The sequence below is a fragment of the Aedes albopictus genome, chromosome 1, assembly GCF_035046485.1.
Source record: "Aedes albopictus strain Foshan chromosome 1, AalbF5, whole genome shotgun sequence".
Taxonomy (NCBI): domain Eukaryota; kingdom Metazoa; phylum Arthropoda; class Insecta; order Diptera; family Culicidae; genus Aedes; species Aedes albopictus.
The window spans coordinates 103,494,128-103,520,563 of NC_085136.1; the positions used below are offsets into that span (position 1 = coordinate 103,494,128).

The following is a 26,436-nucleotide window of genomic DNA, read 5'->3' on the forward strand; positions in this document are numbered from 1 at the left end:
GTAATCTATAATGTTCAGTAAGTCTTCTGAAAGTTCAATAGACAAGTATCAGATCAGCTGGGATATCCTAGGTCATCCAAACTGTTCTTGAGTTTAGATCGCAATGGGTGTAACAGTAACTTCTTCCATTACATTATTCATAATTCTTTATTATCATCGCAAGCACCAGGTTTGCGGGGTTGTTGTCCGGCATTCTCACAGCAAGCTCTGCCCATCGCACCCTTCTAGCTTTTGCCATCTTCCGGATGCTAGGTTTGTCGTGAAGTATAGCGAGCTCGTAGTTCACACACCGTACTCTTGCACACCGCCAAAGATGGTTCTAAGCACCCCACGCTCGAACGCTTTGAGTGCTTGCATGTCCTTTTCAAGTTCAGTCCAGATCTCGTGCCCGCACTTGAAGAACTACTGTCATAGCCATAGATTTTTAAGAACTGTGCTCCATAACACATAGGATGACCCAGAATACCCTAATATTTCTAAGAATGCCTTGTGACCTTCAACTATCCAGTGAACATGATTGATTACACTAGTTTACAGCATTTCTGAACTCGGTAAGCTGATGATCATTTTTGGTGTAGAATCATGCCCTGAGTTCGAAAACGCGAAGAAAAAAAATTAGAGTAGAGCGGAAATTTTTTCGACTTTCCATACAAGGCTGATGATTTGAAATCGATTTTTGTTCTATTTTTAAGCAAAGTCGCTCACTACAAACATCTCATTCTCCGTAATCAATGCTCCGATTGAGCTAAAATTTTTACTGTAACTCGCCTACATATGATATGTCAAATAAACGTCGAGAAAGAATTTTTAAGTTGTTTTTTTCTTATTGAAAAAAATACATTACTTCAAAAAATTTTGGGAATTTTGCTAAAATTTAAGAAGATTGTCCCTAAAACTCGCCAATATCTTGAATTTCATCAATCTGATGTGAAACCTGTATTCAGATGATCGAATGGTATTGTATTCAGCTTTCAATTTATGGAAAAAGATTTAAAATTGGTTGAACAAAACGCAATATATTTGAATTTTAGTTAATTACATATTTTGAAAAGTTACAAAACTCGATATTGAGCTAAAACTCAAAAACTGTTCTACTTAAAATTTTTTGAAGGTCAGTTTCGGAATCAGCACAAAATTGTGCTTCAAAAATTTTGGTCGTTGACAGAAGTTCACGACTTTCATTTTATTTTGTAAACTTGTGTTATGTAGGGTTACTCTATATAGCGGGAAAGATTTTCGATACAAATTTTTACTGGAAGTTCTTAGTTGTAGGGAAGTTTATTAATGCTGAAATATCTCAAAGGTATTTTGGCATGGCTCTGAGTTTCACAGAAGCTCGTGGATATGGGTGCGTTAGACTAGGTAACGAAACTTTTCATAGCACAAACTATAACTACAACGAATGTAGATTAAAAAAAAACAGCTTTATAAAAGTTCGTACAACCTTGATTATTTCAAAAGTACAGAACAATGGCTACTAGTCTTTGAAGAATATTAGTAAATATGATTCATTATGTAACAGGCTAGAGTTGCAAGTGTAGATATAAAGCTGTGTACTCAAGAAAAAAAAGATTGAATGACCTAAATTATCACAAAACTACACAAGTTTACAAAATAAAATGAAAGTCGTGAACTTCTGTCAACGACCAAAATTTTTGAAGCACAATTTTGTGTTGATTCCGAAACTGACCTTCAAAAAATTTTAAGTAGAACAGTTTTTGAGTTTTAGCTCAATATCGAGTTTTGCAACTTTTCAAAATATGTAATTTACTAAAATTCAAATATCTTGCGTTTTGTTCAACCAATTTTAAATCTTTTTCCATAAATTGAAAGCTGAATACAATACCATTCGATCATCTGAATACAGGTTTCACATCAGATTGATGAAATTCAAGATATTGGCGAATTTTAGGGACGATCTTCTTAAATTTTAGCAAAATTCCCAAAATTTTTTGAAGTAATGTATTTTTTTCAATAAGAAAAAACCAACTTAAAAATTCTTTCTCGACGTTTATTTGACATATCATATGTAGGCGAGTTACAGTAAAAATTTTAGCTCAATCGGAGCATTGATTACGGAGAATGAGATGTTTGTAGTGAGCGACTTTGCTTAAAAATAGAACAAAAATCGATTTCAAATCATCAGCCTTGTATGGAAAGTCGAAAAAATTTCCGCTCTACTCTAATTTTTTTCCTTCGCGTTTTCGAACTCAGGGCATGATTCTACACCAAAAATGATCATCAGCTTACCGAGTTCAGAAATGCTGTAAACTAGTGCTATCATAGAGTGACCCGTGAGAGTAAAAAGGCTGACGGATCCTATTTGGTTGTGTAACGTTACTCTCTAAAACAAAATCAACAGTGGTTGTTTTTATCATCTAAGTTCCATAACAGTAAGGAAGACCCGTAATATCCTGAAAATAAATAACAACGCTTATTATTGCTCAAACTACTTTGGTAAATACAGTTGATTACGGAACACCACTTAACGTAGGAGCAAAAGCTATTATCACAAGTGTAGACCTGAAGCTATGCTCTCCAGAGTAGTTTGATTGATCTGGAATATCTGGAATCTGGAATATAAAGTATCTTTGAATGACTCATGAAATGCCAGAGGGATTACAGATCACAATTGGATGTGTAATGTTACAGTTCATTGTGAGAATAACTACTGTTACTGTCAAGAAATAAACTTCAGTACAGTTCGGATGACCTTAAATGTCTCAAAGGTTTGTAATAATATATAGTAGACTTCTGGTTGGTCCAGTAACCACGATTGATTGTGCAACGTTATTCAGTATATCAGATATGACTACTGTTACGAGTGTAGACCTGAAGTTCTGAACTCCAAGGTAGTTTGACTGACCTGGAATATCTCTATAGTGTCTCTAAATGACATTTGACATTTCAAGAGCTTCACGGATCCCAGCAGATTATGCAATGCTATTATATGTGGCGAAAACATTCAAAGTTATTCTTGTAGATTTGATGATATGAATTTGAAGGATTTCATTATACGACAGTTTGGACGACCCTGAATGTCCCAAAGGTTTATAATAAATTCGACTATACTTCAGATTGGTCCAGTAACCGCGGATGATTATGCAACGTTACTCAGTATAGCAGGTATGGCTACTATTACGAATGTTGATCTGAAGTTCTGAAGTCCAAGGTAGTTTGGCTGACCTGGAATATTACACCCCCCCCCCCAAGTTCCTAGGTGCTGAAGCTTTATTGCATGCAGATATACAGTGTATTTAGAGCAATCATTACTTTACATGCAAACTTAAGGTTGATTTAAAGTGGAAATGTGCAATTACCTATAGAATCAAATTAAGATTATACTGGTATAATCTTAGTTCAGTCGCATAATTGCCCATTTACACTTTAAATCAACCTTAAATGTTCATGCAAAGTAATTATTGCTTTAAACACACTGTGTATCTGTATACAATACGGCTTCAGCACCGTAGTTACTAGGGTCTATAATTATTAAAATAGAATTATGGGCTTGTAGATTTGAAGGACTTCACTACAGGACAGTTTGAAACACCTAGAACATCGCAGAATATAAAACACCTGTTGATATTCTTGACGAAGGTTAAATGAATACATATGTACGTAGTCCACATCCAAATTCAGCTTTTAGAACAATTATTTCGTTTCTCCTTGGTGTTCAGGATGTTCTTCTAGATTGTCAGTGAAGTCTCAAATACAAATATTTCCATTTTTCCTTAATAGAGGACTTAATTTGAAACGTTTTTTTTCCGAAGATAGCGTTTTATTTTATTTAGTGTGTGAATTTTCACAGCCGTTTCTATGTATTTTGGGGTCCGCCTCCAAAGGGTTGAACATTGTTCAGCATTCCATAATGATTTTTTTTCAAATTCATGGAGAAACTCTTAAAATAATTTGCTAAATGACTATTTAAAAATATAACTTGAATATTTAAAAATCATTACATCAATGTATTAAGATTTTTTTCGGCTATTCTCAGAAATTACTTAAGCAATTTCTTTAGGGATCGTAACGACAATTTCTTCAGAACTTCTTGGCTTTTTTTTAGTAATTCCCTGCTATTTTTTCAGAAACTTCTCTGGCAGTTTCTTTGGGAATCGCTCAGGTAACTACTTCAAGAAGTTGCGACAATTTTTTTTTGAAATTCCCTAGGTATTCCCTTGGCAATTATAATATAAGAACTCTCTGATTTTTTTCCAAAATTTTCTCCGCTGATTCTTTTTAGAATTATTTCTCCTACGATTTCCATTTGTAAATTGCTCTGACAGTTTCTTTAGAAATTCCACCGGCAGGTTTTTTAGGATATTCTTCGTAAATGCCTGCCCATTATTCTTCAAGCTATTTTTGTAGGATTTCCTCCGAAAATTCCAAAATGACCTTTCTCATTTTTTTAGGAATTTGTCTGCCAATATTCTTAAAAATTCTTAGTATCTTCAGGAATTTTGTTTTTTTTTTTAATTTTTCATGAACTCTTGTTGCGTATTGTGGTTGGATTTTCTTATATATGGTGCCACCCACTTTACGTCCACAGCGATTTCTCGGCAATCTTAGATCTAATTGAGCTTATTTTTGTGCGTAATTGGGGTAGCCTACTAATTTACCTTCAAAAATCAACTGCATTGCCGGCAATTTATTCAAAGAAAATTTCTAAAATTTCTTTAAGAATTATTCTGAAAAATACATAACAAACTCCTCTAGCTAGTTCTTCAGGAACTCCGACAATTTCATCAGGGTATCCTCTGGAAGTTTCTTTAGAAGTTGTGCTAGGAATTTTCTTTGTTTTTTGTTAAGTTTTTAATAGAAATACACTGAAGATCTTCCTTAAATTTCATTCATGAATTTCTCAGTCATTTAACATAATTTCGCAGGGCTCTGTCAATAAACTGTATGAGAATTTTTTTGAAGGAATACCTGTACAAATTTCCAGTGCAAGAATAGGTTGAACAAATTACCAGGGGAAATTCACAATGGATTGCAGGAACAATTTCTGAAGAAATTGCTAGAAAGGTTGTTAAACATGATAAAACTAGCAAAAAAAAATCTCAAGGAATTTTCGAAGATATTCCTGAAGTAGTAGTCTGGAAATTCCAGAAGTAATGGATGGAAGAATTCCTAAAGAAATTTCAAGTTTCTTGAGAAATTTGAGTACAACTTTCTGTAGAAAATTTTGCAGGATTTACCTAAAAAAAAATAAAGGAATTGTCGGAAAATTAAAAAGAGATGCCTAAAATTCTTGGAAGACATTTCGTAGAAGTTGCAAGGCGTTTTCCACTATATTTTCAATAAAAATCAGATGAATTATTGTAGGTTTTCCTGATAAAATGCTAAAAGATTTACCAAAGAAATTACAAAATTCTTAGCAGGAATCTTTAAACAAAATGCAGAAGAAATATCTAAATAAATTACCAGAGGCATTCTTCAAGTAACTCCTTAAAAATTTCCTAACGATAATCTGAAGTAACACATGGGATGAACGTCAAGGGGGTTTTCAGAGGAAAAAAAATATCCAAGAGAAGCACCAAGAATTTTGGAACTTCAGAATAAATGCCTACAAATTTGCATAAGAAATTCTTAGCAATTTCTTGGAAAATTGCTAGAAAATTTCCTAAAAAGTTTCCAACACTGGAGCAACTGTGAATTGAGCTTTTATAGAAATTGCTAGAGGAATTCCGTAATAAATTGCCGAAATAAGTTCTAAATAGCAAGAGAAATCCCCGAACAATATGTCGGAGAAAGGTCTAGAAGAATTACCTGAAAAATGGCCAAAGAAGTTGTTTGTGCGCGCGGGAAACGGATCGTTTCGGATACCATAGAAAGAGATTCTTGATTTCACTCCTGAATCGCTGCCAACTTGTTCAATCTGTGTGAGCAGTGTCTGGAACTCGTCTGCAGTCTGGCAGGATTCTTGGCCCGATCATTCGTTTCAATAGTGTCTTGAAGGACTTCACTTCTCGAGAAATCCATGGAAAAATTCGTGGAGTATTCTCTGACTAAATTTGTGGAGAGACCTCAGGAGGAATGCCTGGAGAAACTTCTGGAGAAATCCCTAGAGAAATTCTTGGGAAAATTCAGTGGAAGTATCTCTGGAACAATTCCTGGGGAATCCCTGAATGAATTTCTGAAGGAATCTCTAAACGAATTCTGGGAGGAAACTCTGGTGAAATTTCTGAAGAAATTTCTGAAGAAATTTCTAGAGGAATTCTCAGATGAATTTCCGGAGGAATTCAAAAAAGAATTTCTTAAGAATTACTGGAGAAATCATTGGAGGAATTCATCTTTTGAAGGATCCGTAGAGGAATCCCTGATGGAGTTCCTGGTAAATTACTGAAGGAATTCCTGGTGGAATTTCTGCAGGACTGGAGGAATCCCAGGAGAAATCTCTGGAGAAATCCCTGCAGGGGAAATTCTTTGATAAATTTCTGGAGGAATCCCTGGAAAATTCCTGGTGGGATTCCTGAAGTTCTTTTTGAAGGAATCCCTGGAGGATTCCCTGGAGAAATTTCTGGAGGAATTATTGTAGGAATTTTCGAAAAATTTCCTGGATCAAATCTTAATAAAATTCCTAAAGGGGGTAATTTCTAAAGGAATTCTTGGTGGAATTCATAAAGGAGTCCCTGGAGAAATGCCTGGATGAGATCCTGAAGGAATGCCAGGAAGAACTCCTGGAGAAAAGCCTGGATTAATACCTGGAATAATTCCTGGATTAATTCAGGGAAGAATTCCTGGGGGAATTTCTAAAGGAATCTCTGGAGCCTTTCCTGGAAAATATCCTGGAGAAATTTCCGTAGTAATTTCTGAAGGAATTCCTGGAGGTGTTTCTGGATCAATTCCGGAGGAATTTATGAAGGAATCCCTGGATGAATTTTCGAAGGAATTTCTGGAGGAATTTTCGAAGGAATTTCTGGGGTGCTTCCTGGTGGAATTCTTGAAGGTATTTCTGGAGGAGTCCCTGAATGAAATCCTGGAGAAATGCCTGGAGGAATCCTTATGGAAATCCCTGGAGGAACTCTTGGAGGAATGCCTGGAGAGTGGAGGTATTCCCAAATGAATTCCTTGGAGGATTTCCTAGAGCAAACTCTAGGGGATTGCCTAAAGGAATTCTTGAAGCAATGGCTGGAGGACCCCCTGGAGACAGTCCTGGAGACGTGCATGTAGGAAATCCTGGAGGAATCTCTAGAGAAATTATTTGAGAAATCTCTAGAGGGATTCCTGGGGAATTTCCTTGAAGAATAACTGGGGCACTTTCAGGAAGAATCCCGGGAGGAATGCCTGGAGGAATCTCTAGAAGAGATTGAGATATCTCTAGACTAGAGGAATAACTTGAGGAATTTCTGGAGGAGTTCTTAGAGGAAGTCCTGGATGAATCCCTGTAAGATACCCATAGGAATCCTGGAAGAATTTCTGGAGGAATTCCTTGAGGAACTCATAGAACAAAGAAAAAATAGGAGCAATTCCTAAGGGAATTCCAGGACGAGTTTCTGAAGAAATCCCTGGAGGAAGTACCCAAGAAATCACTGGAATTCCTGAGAAATTCCTAAAAAAAAGTACTTAGAAGAACTCTTGGAGGAACCCCTGTAGCAGTTACAGAAGAAATACTTGGAGGAGGCATGTTGTTTGTAACTTCTTCACAGTCTTTAGAAACCTCCACCATGAGGGTATCAGAAGGTTTTTATGATGGGCTTGGAGGCGCTTTGAAGCATTTCGTAAAGTTTCTGGGGGCTCGGGGGGCTGCAGTAGAGTTTAAGAGTAATCTACGGTTTCAGGGAGTTTCAATGAGTTTATGTAGAGTTTGAGAGGGTTTTCCGGGAGGTTTCAAGGCGTTTCGAGAGCTTTCAGAGTGTCCGGTAATTTTGCCGAATGCCGGTTGGCCGAAATGATCGTTTGGCTGGAAGCTGTTTGGCCGAAATATTATCAAAACGATTTGAAGGCGTGGACAATCTCTGGATAACATTGTAGCTGCCAATATGATCATTCGAAATATTTTCATTTTTTTAATCATAGGTTATTCTTTCTAGTCTTACGATAAAGGAATTGGTTGGCGTTGAAACTGAGAATATTTTTGTCAGATTTTTCCTTCTTTAAACCATGTAGGCTATTCTTTCGAGTTATACTGATATACGAAACAGTCAGTGGCATGATGACTTAAGTTCATCATAACTTGTTCGGCCAAAAGCCGTTCGGCCAAATGACCCTTTCGGTCAAATAGCGTTCGGCCAAATGACCCGGAAACAGAGTTTAAAGGGTGTGTCACACAGGTTTTCTAGAGGTTGGAAGGCGTTGTGAGAATTTGAAGAGGGTTTCATTGGAGTTTAACAAGAGTCTACAGAGGTCTCCAAGAGGGTTTTGAGGCGTTTCGAAAGGTTTCACAGGGAACTTTATCAGATTTTATTGAAAGTCTACAGGGGTTTCTAGGCGGTTTTTGACAGTTTTAAGGAAGTCTTCAAAGACATCATGGAGATTTATGGGTTTGGGAAGTTTTAAGCAGTTTCATGGTTCTACAGGAGGCTTTTGCAGAGTTTGAGGGAAGCCTATGGGAGTTTCAGGAGGTTTGCTGGGGCGTTCTAGTGGATTTCGTAGGACTTCAGTAGAGTTCGGTGAAAGTCTACATGGGTCTCAATATGTTTTATGCAAAGTTTTGCTGTGTTTTAAGACGTTCTGAGAGATTACGGAAATTTTAGGTGGCTGCGGTAGAGTTCAAGGGAAGTCTATGGATGTATCGGGTGGGCTCTGAACGGTTTCAATGTGCTTCACTGAATTTCAGAGGGTTTTAGGAGAGTTTCAGTAGAGTTCCAAGATGTTTCGGGGGGGTTTCACAAACCTTTAGGGGGTTCTCATAGTTTTTTACAGGCCAACGTGATTTTCAGGGGTTTTCATAGGGATTTAAAAGTGTTTAAAGGCGCTTAAATAGGTTTCAAGAGGTTCAATTGGTCTCCAGAAGGCTTTAGCAGGGGGTCTCCACTTAGCCTAGTGGTTAAGGCTATGGATCGCCAATCCGGAGACGGTGGGTTCGATTCCCGTTCCGGTCGGGAAAATTTTCTCGACTCCCTGGGCATAGTACATCATTGTACTTGCCTCACAATATACAAATTCATGCAATGTCAGGTAAAGAAAGCCCTTCAATTAATAACTGTGGAAGTGCTCAAAGAACACTAAGTTGAAGCGAGGCAGGCCAAGTCCCAGTGAGGACGTCGAGCCATAAAGAAAAAGAAGGCTGTAGCAGAGTTTAAGGTAGGTTTCGCTGGCCCCGTTCGCACAACAGTCCCATGTGAATAGGAAACCCAGCAGAGATGGGACTATCATACGAAAAGGGGCAGTACGGGAGTCTCAAGAAGGTTTTATGAGGGGTTACAAAGCGTTTCAGTAGATTTCTGGAGTCTCAAGGGGCTCCAGTTGAGTTTAATTGAAGTCTACGGAAGTCTTAAGAAGGTTTTGTGAGGGGTTTCAAGAGATTTCAGGGGCTTCAGTAGAGTTTGAGGGAAGTCAACGGGTATCTCAGGGGATTTTTCTGAGGGGTTTCAATGCGTTCCAATGGAGGTTCCAGTGTAATATGTTGCGAAATTTAACGTTCTGACCCATAGTGTCCTCGCCGTACTGATGATGATACGTGAACGTGATGTGTAGTTGATTGTTGTTTTCTGTTTTCTTTACATTTACAGACGCCTCTGCCGACTGAAGCCTGATTGTGGAGCTGCCTGCTGGAGGACGGGGCGCGAAACGAAGAAGGGTTCTGTGTGATAGCACACACGGAATCAAATCAGTTCTACCCACCCAGAGAGCAACGGGAAGAAGCTCTCGCTTCCGAAAGCCGAGGCCGGGGCGGGCAATATCGCACCAAACAACCAACAGTCGTCAGTGCAGTGTTCTTCAAAGCAGAAGCATCATTTGAGCTTCGGAAGCGAGCAGCACCAGCCAGCAGCGAATTGGCAGTTCCAGTTATATCAACAAAGCGGCCCGGCAGCCCCGCGCGTCACTTCGTCGCTGGGAGATTTCTGCTTGGAAGCATGTGCTAATAGATTTAACACTCGCGCGCTCGCCGCTGCCACCGCGCGCTGCGCTGCTGGAAGAGTGTAATTTTGAGTTTTGAGTCGTCGTCGTGTCAGTGCGGCTGAGAGCGCGGTACGCTACGCACGTGGTTTTTCGTTTATTTCGGATTGGGTCAGGTCCGTTGGGGATGGAGTGCGAAGCCGGTCGTCGCGCTATTAGAACACCCGTTAATCGCATTCATTACAAGTGGTACTGTGGCTGCTGCTAAGCAGTGAAGAAGGTTCAGTGGAAGAAGAAGAAATAGAAGAAAAGTGTTCTGGTTTAGTTCAATTTCCCAAAATTTTGAAGTGAATCTAATCTGGAATCAAGAAGTGTGGGATACAGTGAACCACAAGTAAGAAGAGAAGAAGAGTTCGCACAAGTTTGGGGGTCTTCGCGACCAAATGGAGGTTCCTTGGGGAAATCCACGGCAGTCTGATCATCATTCCACAGCGAGCAACAATTGCAAACCAATCGTCGCAGTTCCCCCTAATCATCGTTGTCTGCGGCATCGTCGTCGTCGGATGAGCAAATATCAAAACGAGAACGTTAATGAATGTACACAGCAAAAAGTAGTCAATGAACTTTGGTAAGAAAGCACTTCTATATGCAACGAATTTGAGGCCTTCCATAATTAGCGTTCAGAGGCGCAATTGAATGGGCGATTTAATGATTGAATATATCGAGGCTATTACGGCATAACGAATTTCTCACGTTCGTTACATGCATCTTCACTAGGACAGACTAGGACATTTCTAGAACGAACTGCAGATATACTTTGAATGCTGCTGTGAGGAAACTGGAGAAGAATCCTAGAAAGGAGATTTCCTTGACAAGTGCTCTCATGGAATTTTCCCGGAGGTAAAATTGGTCGTAACTCAGGAGCGGAGAAAAACCAACAAAATTTCACAGGATATAGCTTATGTAATTCTTTTCCAAAAATATATTTTTTTTTCAACAGTGGAAAAAATTGTGGAAAACAATTTTCATGTTGTATACTACAACAGGTTTTTTTTCGATTTTTCACTCGGTGCTCGTCCTGGAAGTTTATGAACTTCCATGAGTGCATGAGTGCACTCAGGAATTTTTGAGCTTCCGATGATTTTGTTGGGATTGTTATCAGATAATGGCACACATTTGTCAAAAGGAGGAGAACGCACCTATGGAACCATCCTACTGATCAATTAGACTAGTGGATGAGCCGTTGGATCGCCAATCCGGAAACGGCGGGTTCGATTTCTGTTCCAATCGGTATCAGGTATCAGAAGGCCGGCTCCAGAGGCACGTTATCCTCCATTTGGGACATTTGTGCCATCGCCATACATATAAGCCTATTTCATCATTTACCTGAGGGAATGGGACAAGGGATGGAATGGGATTAGGAAAAGGAAAGGTGATGAAATAGGAAGGGGTGCCCTAGAAGAGAGAATCAGAGGCGTCTCGTGACTAGCAGACTGACCTGTTCTACAGATTACTATTTTACTAAATGAAAACACATTAGAGTTATATTATACTATGCTTGCTGTTTTTTTTTTGTTTTAGTACATATTGTGATTTTTAACATAAGCTGATTTTTATCTTCTTGTTTGTTAACCATTTTCTGAAAAATATCTTCCGCATTTTCATCGCAAATAATGATGCGATTCGCATTCAGAGGCGCCTTTGAGCGACTTCCGAAGTTTGGTATCTCACATACTTTCAGAAAAATCAATTTTCGGTGGAAGTCATTTTTTAACGTTCTTCACACACCGACGATACTTGTTTTTTTTTTCAATCATGTCCAACATGTTCCGCAAATGAACGAAATTTCCACCTCCATAAATTGTTTTAGCTCGTATCATGACCTCGAATTTAACATTTGGAAACCGTTGCCAACGAGTTAGAGCACATTCGGCACCCCCAGCTTCATCCACGCTGGATGAAATGCATAACAAGCGCGCACGACATTGGGTGTGCCAAAATGTGTTCTAGCTGCGCAAGTTGTTCTCAGCCTACGTAGAACGACAAACCGAGAAACCACAATCCAAGCTTTCATTCATTACTGGTTTTGCTACACACATGTAAACTTTCCACTGAAGAAGCTCTTTGCGTTTAGCTGTGTGCCTCTGGTATCCATCGCTTTTTTCTCTGAAGAGTATTCCGAGCAGCATGCTAACAATTATTTACACACATTTGAGAACCTGATCGGTAAGCATAGCTGGCAAAGTATTTATTTAAATTGATTTAAATACTGTGCAATGAATGTTCCTTATTCCATTTTTTTTAGATTTTGTTAAATAATCCTTTAATTTCCAACAACGATACAACATACATTTTTTAGCATTCTAAAACTGTAAATTTTCAACATGATTTTAAAGACTTTAGTCGATTGCGCTTAGCGTGCGTGTACGCGTGAGAAGTAGGCGGGAAGTGAAAAATGGAAAGAAACGTTGACAACGTTGCTGCTGGTTCTAGACGAGTAGGGAACGTATGAGCGACAGAGTAAAGTGAAATGAATTCGAATGAACACTGCCATTCGGAGGCAAAAAAGGGAGGAAACGGTTGGTTTGGAAACAGCATCCATCGTTCGCATGAATCGGGGAACCGGTGGCATGTAGTTTCGAAGAGTCGAGCAAGAGAGAGCTGCGCAAGGCTGGCTCTCGCATGCTCTTGTTATATGGTTTCTGCCGGTGGATGGCTTGGAGTCGTCTTTCGTTCTTCATAAACCGGGAACGATGTTAGCGCATTGTGTGCAAGTTGTTATGGGATATGTGCGGTGGGAGTTTTAAATTTAGTTTATTCTTTTGGTATATCTACTTAAAGAATATTTTGCGAGTTTTATTCTCAGCCTATACCCGTTCCAAGAACAGGTCGAACATGTGGACGAGGCGCCTCTGGAGAGAATGAACGCATAAGCGCAACGAGAGCTCATAGCCCATACCACAACGGGTTTAATCAGTGCCCTGAAAAGGACATTGTAAAACGCATAAGCGTAAAAAGAGCCTATAGCTCATTGGAGGTAGCTTGTGACGTCATGCAACTTTCAATATGACATTGAAAGGCACGCCATCGAAAGCACCCTCAATATTCAAGAAATCACCCAAGCAAAAACTACGTTTGAGCGAGTACTTTCTTGAAAACGTATACAACTTTGTGTAAGAGTCACTGTGGACATCCCAAATTGGGAGGCATGTGAATTCACATGAAAAGGCATGTCAGCCAGACAAACATCGCAGATGTGATAATCGACAATGCGTTTCAAGCATTTCAGAAAGAACGAATCTGGAACTCATTCCTTCTTTACAACGCACGCACCCTTTCGGGATAAAACTATGGAGTAATTTCACGCCATGAAAATACCTAACAGCAATCTACAAGAGTTCAAAACATGTTTGAAATACTCAAATCCCTTTGGAGAAAATAGGACAAACCCCCATTCGAACCTGGAGATTTGAAGTAAGCAGAGATTTTTAGGCAAAGCAAAGCAAAGCAAAGATAACCGTACACATCGTAGTTGCTACTCCGTGATTGACCAGAACAATCGAAGTTGCACAGAGAGCCAATGAATGTGAAAGCTTGGGACGAGCTAACCATTCTCAATGTGCACAATTCGAGAGTTCAGCTATTTAAAGTCAATAACGGCGCTGGCCACGTCCTTACGGTCATCAGGAAAGGGAAGGAATGTTAGTTCGACAACCGTTGCTACTAGAAACCGTGGAATCCACAGCATCCCCACAGTTGTCACGGGAAGGAATGGTGGTTAGTAAGGTAGGGTAAGGTGTGGATCTAGGAGCCACCTCTGTTAGGTGATATGATCCACTAGTTATATGGAAATACACGTCGCGGTCTTCATCACGATTATGATTTATTTGATCACGATGACCACTGATCCCGGATTTCGTGCTCGCGTTTCCATCGCCCTACCTTGGAAACCGACTGACCAACGAATATTGTAGCGCGATTCTGATCCCGGATTTTTCACTCGCACCCCCATCACTCTTACCTGAAAATTGTCTGCCATTCGAAAATTCTCAAGCTAATCTGATTCCGCATTCCACATTCGCGCTTGCATGGCTCTACCGAGAAAATCGACTCTTGAAGTAAGCAGAGATTTTGAGGGCCCACTAAGTCGATTATATAGCTATAATTCTCAAGCTGAAGCTAGAGATTCGTAACTATACAAAAGAATGGTTTATCCGAAGATATTTTGAGCTGGAACAGATCAGAGTTCCATTCAGGAATACCTCGGAGACGAACCAGCCGCGGGCTGAAAGTCTCGATAATAAAGATAAAAAAAAAAAAAAAAAAAAAAAAAAAGGAATACCTCTTGCGGTCCACACAGACCGCAGAAGACAAGCTTCTTTCAAAGCAATAGTTATGGTATACCACAATGGAGGGCGTTGTAGGTACAAAACCGCAATGAAACTCTCTTGGAGTAGCAATGGAAGCGAGTTATCCACAAAACGTGGTCGCAACCAGTTAGTACAGGTTCCCTAGTTCGTTGAGCAGGGACGCCTGAATACGCAAATTTTGCGAAGGAACACTCAAAAGTGCAAAGAAGGTCAAATGGAGACTCCTCATCTGACACATGCCAATCAGTCAGCTCATGGCAAATTCTGCTCATGCAGAGTTGGGTTAGGTGCAATTCTATGTTAAGTTATCCTTGAACTGTACTACCTAAGTAATCCATCCAACTGAAGCATCTCAAATTAATGTTTGAGCTACTTCAGATGACGTAATCATCGTAGCAATACTGCCAAATACCAGCGAAAAGATGCTGAATACAAGAGCTTGCTTGAAGGTATCCATAAGGATAGGTTGACTGTTAACGTTATTCTAAGATATAGCATGCTCGAGGCACGACACTTCATTTATAATGAAAAAAAAAGCAAACTGGGTTCACAAGGTAACCTATGCAGACGGTACCCTACGAAAATGAACTTTTCGAAGTAGAGTCACTTGGGCTACGCACGCTTTTTACGCTGAAAATTGATCGGAGGTTTCCTAGCCGTAGCCATTACCCAAACTAGACAGAATTACACTCTTCACAATCACAGCACAAAAAGAAAACATCAACGACAAACCAGATCGGTGTCAATTGAAAAACGCCAATGGCGAAAACGCATTAAGCGAACCCACATAGGTAGTAATGTAAGCTATACAACATTTGAATAATCCCGCCCTTATTTAGCCTCAAATTTGAGACTCAAGAAGGGCAACTGATTATCTCGGAGAGACGCAAGGTCCACTGCACTATTGCTCCGGTTAGTGCAGTAAGGGCATAATACTGTGGAAGACGCCCTAATTCACCACAGGCTCCGTTTGTGGTTAGGTTTTTATTAGACCCCCCAAACCATTCATTCCTTGGCACGGTAAGCATAAAGCCGCATAACACCATGAATTAGGGGTCACCTGTTGGTGGACTCTTACCACTGGATCAGGCGGTCCGTAGTGTTATTCTTAGCCAATTGAGACAACCGCTACCGACACTACACAGCTATCTAGGCTGATCAGGAAAAGAAGTTAACATTGATGGTTAACTTCCAAACGAGCCCGAACAGCGCCATGGAACCATCCTACTGATCAATTAGACTAGTGGATGAGCCGTTGGATCGCCAATCCGGAAACGGCGTGTTCGATTTCTGTTCCAATCGGGAAATTTCTTTCAATTTTTTGACTGAATACTGGCACACAGTATACGAATTCGTGCTATGGTAGGCAAAGAAAACCCTCCAATTTATAACATAAGGGTGTATTATAGAAACCTCAGGTTTCGAAACGGTTTTATGGCATTTTCAAAGTTTTCCATTAAATCGAAATTATGGCGACAATATGCCTTTTTATCAAATTATTTACCTTTTTAAGCTTGCAAAACCGAAATTTGATTCAGTTACTTCAGTTAAATACAAGACTCCTTCCGAGACTACTGTCGTTTTTTGCTCGAAATCAGTTACAGGATTCCTCTTTGAATTTTTCGCGAAACTTTCAAATGAGTTTTGCCTAGGATTTCGCCCAGAGTTTGTTCCCACTATAGGTACTGAAGTTCCTATCGGGATTTCTGATGAATTTCATTCGAAATTTCTCTTGGGATTTCTTCATAGAATTCCTTCTGGAATATCTCCTGGACTTCTCGGGAAGCTCCACCAGTGCTTTTCCTCGATCACTTTCTCAGAATGCAGAGTGCATTTCTTCAAGATTTTGAAAATAATTCAAGCAAAAATCTCGCTAGAAATTTTGGAAAGTCATGCAAGATGCCCTGAGAACTCGAAAGAGTAAATCTGGCGTAGGTATCTGGAATACCTATGAAACCTGGGATTCCCTGAAACAACCTGATTCACCATGTAACGCCCATGAAACCCCCAGGAATGCCTCTAAAACTTTCTGATTTTTCTTGATCTCTCTGTGGAACCTATTTGAATCACATGAACCCATTGACGCGCCTCCATTACCCTCTCCGAGACACCCTATGGCACCATTCCCCTTTTTCATGTTCTTGGTGTAACATCCCCACTAGAACAAAGATTTTTTTATGAGCACTTTCATAGTTATTAACTATCAGCTTGTTCTGACCATTTTTGCATTTCTGTATCGTGTGTCAGGTATGAAGATGCTCTATGTCCAAGCAGGAATGTTTCCATTATGCAGGATCTCTTACATTATTTATGCAGTACCGATCGGAAATCGACTCCGGCATCCTCTACATGGTTTTGTTATAACCATTTCGCCCTTCTGCCTTTTTTGATTCATCTTTTTGTTCTTTGCAGTATTTTCTAATCTGCAATTCTTGTATTTGAATGATTCTCTAAAGTTGCTTCAGATGCTAAAGATGTTTGGTGGTCATTTTTCCACTAATTTTACATCTGTCAATCTTGATTTTGATTAGGCTAATGGAAATTGCAATGGACAAGTTTCTTTGACATCCGTGTACACAACTCGATGGACAATGTTTGCCAAAGATGAAATTCTAAGTAAAAATTTTAAGACTCTCTAGCAACATCTGGTGGATAAACCTAGAATCAACTGTTTCATCATCGGATGTCTCTTGATGTTTTGATCAACTTTTCCAAAGACGAAGTTCTTCTATGTAGTCTGATTTTCAAGAAACCATAGGAATTTCAAGGCATTTTAAGACGCTATGGATGGTTCCAGGAAATTTGGATGGTGTTTTTGGAATTTGCTGTGTGAACCTCCTTATTCCATGGTTGTTTTAGAAGGTTTTGAAGGCGTTTCAAGTCGTTTCAGGGGTTTCCCAGAAAAGTGTGAAATCATTTCAAGGCGTTTTTGGGTATTTTAGGTGAGGGAGCTTTCAATGAGGTTTCAGGGATGTTTCTGCGTGTCAAGACGTTCTATGGAGTTTTAGGTGGCTTTCATTGTAGTTTAAGAGAGAGTTTCAGAGGGCTTTCAAGGTGTTTCAATTCATTTCAGGGAGTTTAGGATAGCACATGAAACGTTCTGAAAACCCTTGCAACCACATGACACCCCTGGAATACCCCTGGAACACCCCTGAAACGCCCCAGGAAACCGCAAGGATCAACTGGAATCTCTCTGAATCCCCCTGAAGCGTCCATGACATACCCCTGGATCTCCCCTGAAACCCCTCGAAACTCTCGGGAACGTTACTGAAATCCCTAGAACGACATTGGACCATTTTACATCCCCTGGAACTCCCGTGAAACCTATAGACATTATAGATACCATAAACTCGCGAAGGCGAAGACAACTGTAGCCAAACGGACTATCAGTTCGTGTAGCCAAACGAGCATGACGTCACGAGTTCAATAGCGACATTAGCGACAATGGATTGTGTGACGGTACACTCTAAATTCACGGTAAAACACACTAAAATCGTTTTGCTCAACCATGTATCCGCAAGTCTATGGAACGCCCCTAGTACTCCCTTAAATCTCCTGAAACACGCTGTAACGACCTTGAAATTCCCTGAATCGCTCATGGAACCCTCTCAAACCCCATGATGTGAGGGCCTTTCCAGTCATTAAAACGCGTAACTCGATCCAATACTAGACTCTCTATTTGAACTTACTAATCCTACTTACAAGCTACCCAACTGCTGTGATAAACTTTTCTTTGAGAACTTAAATCCAGCTCTCATTGAAGTTTCTCTATAGGGTGTCCCAGAAAGTATGGGCACAACTTTGTATAACGAAAATGCAATCATTTTCTTAGCAAACAACAATTTTTATATTTTTGTATTTCTATTCAAAGTATTTTCATTGATACCTGTAAAGAGTTTAAACATTAAAAAGGGTTTTTGTATGCAGAATATTTTAAATGAAAAAAAAACTTCTAAAACTTCTGCACAAACTACTTTTTTACGGTTTTGCCAAAAACCCAAAATCGAAACAATTGTTTCGTATTTTTTTTAGATGATATATTCGAAAACATGATTCCTTAGATGGGTGATTGAAATTTTTTATAAAAATATATTTTGCCTGTGCGTACGGGTACTTCAAAATTTTGAGAAAACTGAAAAAATCGACTTTTCTATTTCTGGATAAGACATACCCACAGACATTTGAGTTTGAAAGAATGTTTTAACGAGAATAAAAATAATTCAATCTACACTTCATAAAGCTGAGGCATTTATTTAACTTATAGTGAAATTTAATTGTAGTTTTCTGCATGCTGTGATAATAATTCAGAAGCTTGTTTTCCACTAGTCGAAAATCGGGTTTTCAAAAATATCGATTTTGGTGTTTGAATTCATTTTTCAGGTGCAAAAGTATATATTTTCAATTTAAACTAAGGGTTGTATAATAGATACACATACTGAAATTCACGGATATATTTTTTGAAATTTTTATTCAGCCTAATTTCATGCGCAGAAAACAATTTGTTAAGCGATGTCATTGAAAAATAAAACATTTGGTGCAGAAGCTTTGAAAGGTCTTTTAGGGAATGTTCTACCGCATTTAAACGAAGTGTAAAATGCATATTCTAATGATTGGCATTTGGTGTTAATATATCAAGGCAGGATATGTGTTAAAATAAAGATTGTTTATGCATCCATTCCAAAATGGCAGAGCTGCAAAGTTGTGCCCATACTTTCTGGGACACCCTATATTGCGCACCAAAAATGCACCGCATAAAACTGGGTTACCAAGCTTTTCTGCAGTACCATTACAGTTACGCAAAAAAAATAATTAATAAATATTAGTTCTAGCGCCCTTTTATCGAATGCCGTTATACCAATGCAGTGGGGTCTCCAGTTAGCCTAGTGGTTAAGGCTTTGTATCGCCAATCCGGAGACGGCGGGTTCGATTCCCGTTCCAGTCGCGAAAAATTTCTCGACTCCCTGGGCATAGTGTATCATTGTACTTGCCTCACAATATACAAATTCATGCAATGGCAGGCAAAGAAAGCCCAAAGTGCTCAAAGAACACTAAGTTGAAGCGAGGCAGGCCAAGTTCCAGTGGGAAAGTAGATCCATAAAGAAGAAAATGAAGAAGTTTCTAACAGATACATCAATTGTGATAGCACATACATCTCTGGTGGTTAGTTCAGAGATGAGTGTAGCAACTATTGCGTTGTTGACAAGCACACAGGCTCGAGGCATGACACGTGATTTTGCCATTTCATGTTTACTGAAAGTAGCAAACACCGGGTTCACAAGGTTTCCTAGATAGAAATTCCCCTTACGGAAGTAAGGTTCTTGGACCAAGGCCACTTGGGCTGAACCATTTTGCATAAGTCTGCAAAGATCGATTGTTGCTGTTCTTTTATGCTGAAGATTGATCTGAGCTATCCTAACCGTAGCCACTACCCAAACTAGGCAAGATTAAACTCTTCGCAACAACAGCACAACAAAACCAGATCGGTATCGATTGGAAAACGCCAAAGGCGAGGATACACAGAATACACTGTGTAAATCGCATGATGCGAAACCATATAGGTGAAAATTTAAACTAATTAGGGGCCGTCCATATACCACGTGGACAGACAATTCATGGTTTTTGACCCCCTCCCCCCTCCCCGTGGACAAGCGTGGACATTTCATAGACCCCTACCCCCCTCCCCCAATGTCCACGTGGACATCCGAAAACAATTTTTTTTTCATATTTCTAAAATAAATGGAAAAAGTGATTTTGAAACGTTTTTTTTTTTAATATTGTTTTTTTATCTACGTAAGCAATGTCCTTGGGGGTTTTCGGCCTTGCAGTCTCCGGTGCAGTTAAAACGCAATATATTTTCGATGCCTGACGTTTCGATGGACTATGCCATCTTTCTCAAGGGTTAGAAATATCGTTCTTCGTCTGGTGGTATGAATTGCACATGAATTATAGTCAAATTTTGGACGGAGTTAATCAATTTCTATTTTTGCCAGGAAAAACTGGGAAGTTTTGTATGGCGGGTCACTACTCTGATCGTCACTATGCTATTCTAATTTTAAAACCCTTGAGAAAGATGGCATAGTCCATCGAAACGTCGGGCATCGAAAATATATGTCGTTTTGACTGCACCGGAGACTGCAAGGCCGAAAATCCCCAAATTACCAGTCGATTGCATCCACAAGGTAAGCAATGTCTTAAAGATAATTAAAAATTTTATAAAACACAAAAATTCTATAGCTTTACATAGAATATAAACAAGTAGCACAAGGTTTCAATATTGTTGTTAATTCAGCTTAATGTGTGTGAGAGTGTGGGTTCGATTCCCGCTCCAGTTGGTAAAAAATTTCGTTAATCGGAAAATTCTTCAATGGGTGTGTTTCGTGTGATGTTAGTGATTGTTCAATGTTCAGTCTGTACAGACTCTGGTTGAAGACGATGTTTTTTAGAATATTTGTTTAAAATATGATTGCCAGATTGTTTTGTTGAGATAAGGTAATTTTAAATCTTAGATTTTTGTTGAAATAAGATTATATTTCTTAGATTCTTTCAAAAAACAAGATTTAAAGCATCTAAATTGTGTTGCTGAGGTTTAGACTTTAATATCTATTAGAAACATCTTAAATTTTAAAGGAACCTACCAATAAAAGTTTTTGAGATAAGTAGTGAAGTAGTTTAAAAATTTGATATATAACTTCGAGAGATCCATACAGCACTTCAATGAAAATTTTCTGACTGAAACACCAACATTTGCATGGTCTACACAACTAAGTAATTAGAAATTCTGATAATTTCTGTTAATTTAAAACAAATAATTCTGTGAATCGATACCATCATTATTTTTCCTTGAAGAAGTAACTTACAATTTAAAGACAATGTATAATAAAATAAAATGTATGGAAGAAGTGTTGAAGAGATTCTTATCAATAGGCACAATGGAAATTCGCGGCAAAATTGCTTAAATTTTGCGAGCCAACATTGTGAATTTTGCGGTTCCATATTTTTGACGGTATCGTTGAAGAAAACGCCGATGTTGCATGCGAAATGAAGCATTTGGTTGGTTTTTGTGAGGCGTAAACGTATATTCACAGAAAAGTTAAAACATTTGATATACCGTCAAGGCGCCATTCACCGTGGGGGCTCCATTCACCGTGTGCCTTCGAATATTTTTTCATTATTTCCATATTACGATTGAATGATATGACAATTTCCCGTCAACTTCACCAATACAACACTAATGTATTGTTATCATGTCAAAACGCTCATTAGAAACATTTAAAAGTATCATTTTGACACTAAAGTGTGTTTACATGCAGGGATGGGAACACTCACTTGGAAAGAGTTACATTCACTTGGTATTTTCTCAGCTCAGAAGCATGCTATCAAAAAACAGTGTATGGAGCACTTTTACCTTGTGGTTTTATCTAAAACTTTGCCGAATACATTGAGGATCGAATACACATACCAAAGACGTGAGAGGGCTATGAAGGCGAGTCTCCACGAGGTGAATGTAAATTACACTCACCTCGTGGAGAGTTGCCTTCAACGCTCTGTCACGACTTTGGAATGCGTGTGCGACCCTTACTTTATTCGGCAAAGTTTGAGATAAAACCACAAGGTAAAAGTACTCCATACACTGTTTTTTGGTAGCATGCTTCTGAGATGAGAAAACAGCAAGTGAGTGTAACTCTTTCCAAGTGAGTGTTCCCATCCCTGTTTACATGAAGCGGGTTTCTGCTCGTTCACTGCATTCATAGTGAAAAAAACGAAAACTGCGCTAAGGTGATCTAAGCGATAAACTAAATGTAGTAACGTTTTTATTCCACCAAGAAGCAATTAAATTCACATATCAGGTATGTATTTTGCATTACCGAAGTAAGTTTAACAAGAAAGTACGATTATTCGTACTTTTTAATTGAAACAAAAAGGCACGGTAAATAGGTACCCTAAAAATCAATGGTCTCCATTCACCGTGCCCCATATTGTCCCATATATCTAGAAAAAATCGAAAATTTGAACATTCGTTTTTCTAATCTAATCTAATCTAATCTAACACAAACGTAGCCAGTACTAGAAAGCATCCTGGAAAATAATCGGGTTAGATTACGCCCAATTATTTTTCTTGTCAATATTGATGATTGTGGCATATCATAGATATGACACAAGCATCAAAGCGGCCAGGCCTACTACGTTGCGTTAACCACAAAGATGATTCTTCGAAATGCTTCGATGTCATGTGATATCCGGATTGTAAAACATCGAAACACTTCTCGAATCTACAAGGGAGGAAGGATGCGTGGACATACCGTACCAAACGCTCCGAGTTACATGAGGTAAATGGTTGTTTTGGTGTGTTGAAATAATATAGTTAAAATGTAATCAAATAAAGAACAATCTCACCAAATGTGGCCGTCCAGGTCCAGGTCCAAACTTTGCCGTCTTCTCTGGTCCAGGGGTTTTGTCTCGTAATGTAATCCTCGTTCATAAATATAGGTAATTTAACGTATATGCAGCTACTTCCAAGTTCAATCCTCTTTCTTCGGCACAGGGAGAGAGTTTAATAATGCACGCGTTTAATAGTGACTTTAATTTAGTTACACCGCTGTCTGTGAGAGAACCAGCGGAACACAAAACTAAACCAAACTGCTTATAAAATCTGTCGATAGTAATGTCACTATTTCACGTTTCTACTAAAACCAGATCACATTTTCACAAACCGCACGACGGGAACGAAGCGGGATACACAGCTCTTTTCTGGCAGAAGATCTCAACCCGAAAAAAAAACAGCTTTGTGGACATTTTTTACTGCCAAACAGAAACTTTTCGGGTCAGAACAACAGTTACCAAAAACTTGTCCGGTAATAACAAATACTAGCCATCGTCGGAACTGATTCCACGCAAAACCCGAAACCCTCCCTCGAAACCTCGCGAGACCGTGCAATGGACCTTACATTAGAAGGTTATATGTTTCACCTGAACTTTCACTAATTAAATTCACATAATCACTATTCAATTTCTTGAAATAAATGTTTGGAAAGCATCGGCCGAAAAAAAAAATAAAGGAACGAAAAAATGACAGCCAAATTTTTTTAAACGTCCGCGCGCGTTCACAGACTGCTGCGATCTCAAAATTTGAACATTCGTTTTTCTAATAAAATCTTGCAAGTTATTACTTGAAATGAATTTAAACGAAGAAAATTCCCTTGGCTGGGTTGTTTTAATGATGTTTAAACAAATTAGAATAAAATTTCTCATACACGGTGAATGGGTCCCTACTACCACGGTGAATGGTGACCTACCACGGAATCAGGCGACCTTACTACCCTCTACTAATTGTACTATATCACCAAGTATTGTGAAAAATTTCTACTTCTGTGGATATTGTTTTAATTTTAACCAATAATGAAGGCAATTAAAAGCGGCACTAGCAATGTTTATAAGACTGGTGTCAAATGACAGCCCTTATTTGCCCCGAATCCTCTTAGATCCACGGTGAATGGTGCCTTGACGGTAAATCGAAAAAAATGTAAAATTGTTCAAACTTTTATTTTATTAGGCTCGGAATAGTCAATTTGTCTACACTGTTAAAAAATATCAGCATTATTTATGTTTCAAAACTAAAAAATTGTGAAATTTTCAGTTTTTTTAAAAATATTGTCAGATTTCGCGGCATTTTGCGAGATTTCCTCAATTTCGCGACCGTTGTCCAATTTCGCGTACTTCGCGGCTTCCGCGAAATCGCGAATTTCCTTTGTCCCATACTCATCAATAATGCGATATAATTTGTTTCGTTTGTAGATTATCGTTGTATGTCAATGTTGTCCACGTGGACATTTAACGAACCCCCACCCCCCTCTCCGTGGACAAGCGTGGACTTTTCGCTAACCCCCTCCCCCTTCCAAGCTGTCCACGTGGTATATGGACGGCCCCTTCTGATAAACTTTGGCAAAGACTTCGCAAGAATGGTTACAACTTACGCTAGATACGCTACGCATTGCAAAACCACGCTTGATGTTCAACACGAGCGTGACGGTATTGGCAATGACTGCTGAGGCAACAACATTCAAAGCAAAGTGTTTCAGGATCACTAACGCTGCCTACTGGAACAAATATGTACTAAATTACGTACTATCCCTAAGCTCTTCAATAACTTTTCAATTTTAAGAATTGATGAATGATTTAGAGCTGAATAAACTAAATAATTAAATAACATTTTCTACTGAATACAAATTTGTAACGAGAATCTGAGTCATCAGCTTGGGGAAGAAAACCATTGCAATAAAAATAATTATAATAAACAACAATAATAATAATAATAAAATATAAGAAAGAAGAAGCACATGTCATCACAAAGTGAATTGATAAAGTTTTTTTTTCCATAGCCTTCGATATATTCAAATGATTTCTACAAATCAGAACAAACTGGAAGACCTTAAATAGAGCAGATCGTTGCTAATGAACGCTGATCATTTTTTTTGCTGTGTACATTCTCTTCTAATCGCCAATCCATCATTCACACACAGGAGAACTGGCACATCAGTAAACTAGGAGAATTTATTGATTCCCGGTACAATCACACATATCTCCTCTTGGTCGTCGTCGGTGAGCAGCGCAAGCAAACGGCACAAACAAGCTCGCGCAACAACCAGTAACCAGAGTAGTTAAACCATAAAACACAAAAAAAAGAAACAACCAAAGACTGCGAATCCCCCCAAGGCGGCCTGTAGTACCGCGTAGATATAGAACAACAACGTAGCACAATGCGATACATGATGCGCAACCGGAAGCTGCTGGTGGCGGCCTGTTTCGGCTGTGCCCTTCTGCTGATCCTGCTGCTGAAGGATTCGGAACTGGGAGCGAGGTGTTTACGGGGGGCGGCATCCACCGGAGCAATGATAAGGGGCGAAACGGGTCCCGAAGGGGGCGAAAGAGGAGCAGGTGATGGCGAGAGGGGAGACAGAAACTATCGCTACCATCGGAATATGCCGCTGATTTTCATCGGGGGAGTGCCCCGTTCGGGGACGACCCTGATGAGGGCGATGCTGGATGCACATCCGGAAGTGAGGTGAGTAGATTCGGCGGGACCGACCGTATGCCTAGCCTATTTGTTGCTCCTTTTTGGAGTTGATTGTGGTTGTGCTTTGTTGGGGGGACGGGTGGGTTGGGTGGAGGGTGTTATTGGGAATTTGAGCGTGTTTTCGACATAAAAGTGTTCCGCATGGAATCCGACGGATGAAAAGGCAGGTGGTAGTCTAATGGTTACCATTTGAATGGAAAATACCAGAGGATTTATATTAGAATGGGAAGGATTGAAATGGCTCAAATAGAAATTTTTACTTGAAACTTAATATGCAGGATAGTTCACAAACTGAGTAAAAAATGTTTAGTCGTCAATTACTATAAATTCACATGCTCGGGCTTAATAAGGGATTCTACGGACAAAAACTGTCATATACATGCCGTACATAACCATTACGTATATTTATTGTATCGTATCGTGTATCTTATTACGTATATTGACCATAAAGTATATTGTTATTTTATTGTACTTCTTTACTAACCACAACTGTAATGCTACATCATGATGAACTGAGTTGCATGACCATTTCTAGTCTGTTTCCGAAAATTTACTACGTGACCAGACGAGAACAGACACCCAGGCTAGAACAAATTTCATTCGGAAAGTTGTGTAGGGATTTGAATCTTCACTTGAGTAAGGTTGCAAACCAATACACGATGATAACCCTAACGCCGCCAAACACCATATTGCCACAGTCAGTGGTGAATTGAAACATTTCAAGTGGTGAATTAAATTAGTATGGGAAATTAACCGATTGCAGCGCCACGCTATTGCCACTTGTGTTGCCGATTTCAAATAGTCGTTAAATTCCTTACACAGTTTCGCAACTGGACTTGGATGTCTGTTCTCTGTGGTGCTAAGTTGGGCGTTCTAGTAGGTGCTAAAATATTGCATCAGGTGCTTATATTAGAATTGTTTGTTTCGAATATGACCCATATAGCATGATACACTTTGTTGCTCGATTTCTAACATATTGAGAGAGATTTTGTG

General features: G+C 39.2%; 1 protein-coding gene across 1 annotated transcript in view; it reads left to right on the plus strand.

Annotated features, from left to right (window-relative positions):
- LOC109409456 (protein-tyrosine sulfotransferase) overlaps positions 1 to 26,436 on the plus strand; it is a 170,575-nt gene that overhangs the window by 54,226 nt on the left and 89,913 nt on the right. Inside the window, exons 2-3 of the mRNA XM_029855542.2 lie at positions 9,675 to 10,630; positions 24,890 to 25,431. Of these exons, the coding sequence (XP_029711402.2) occupies positions 25,127 to 25,431 (305 nt within the window). The 5' untranslated portion in view covers positions 9,675 to 10,630; positions 24,890 to 25,126. The remainder of the gene's footprint in view (positions 1 to 9,674; positions 10,631 to 24,889; positions 25,432 to 26,436) is intronic.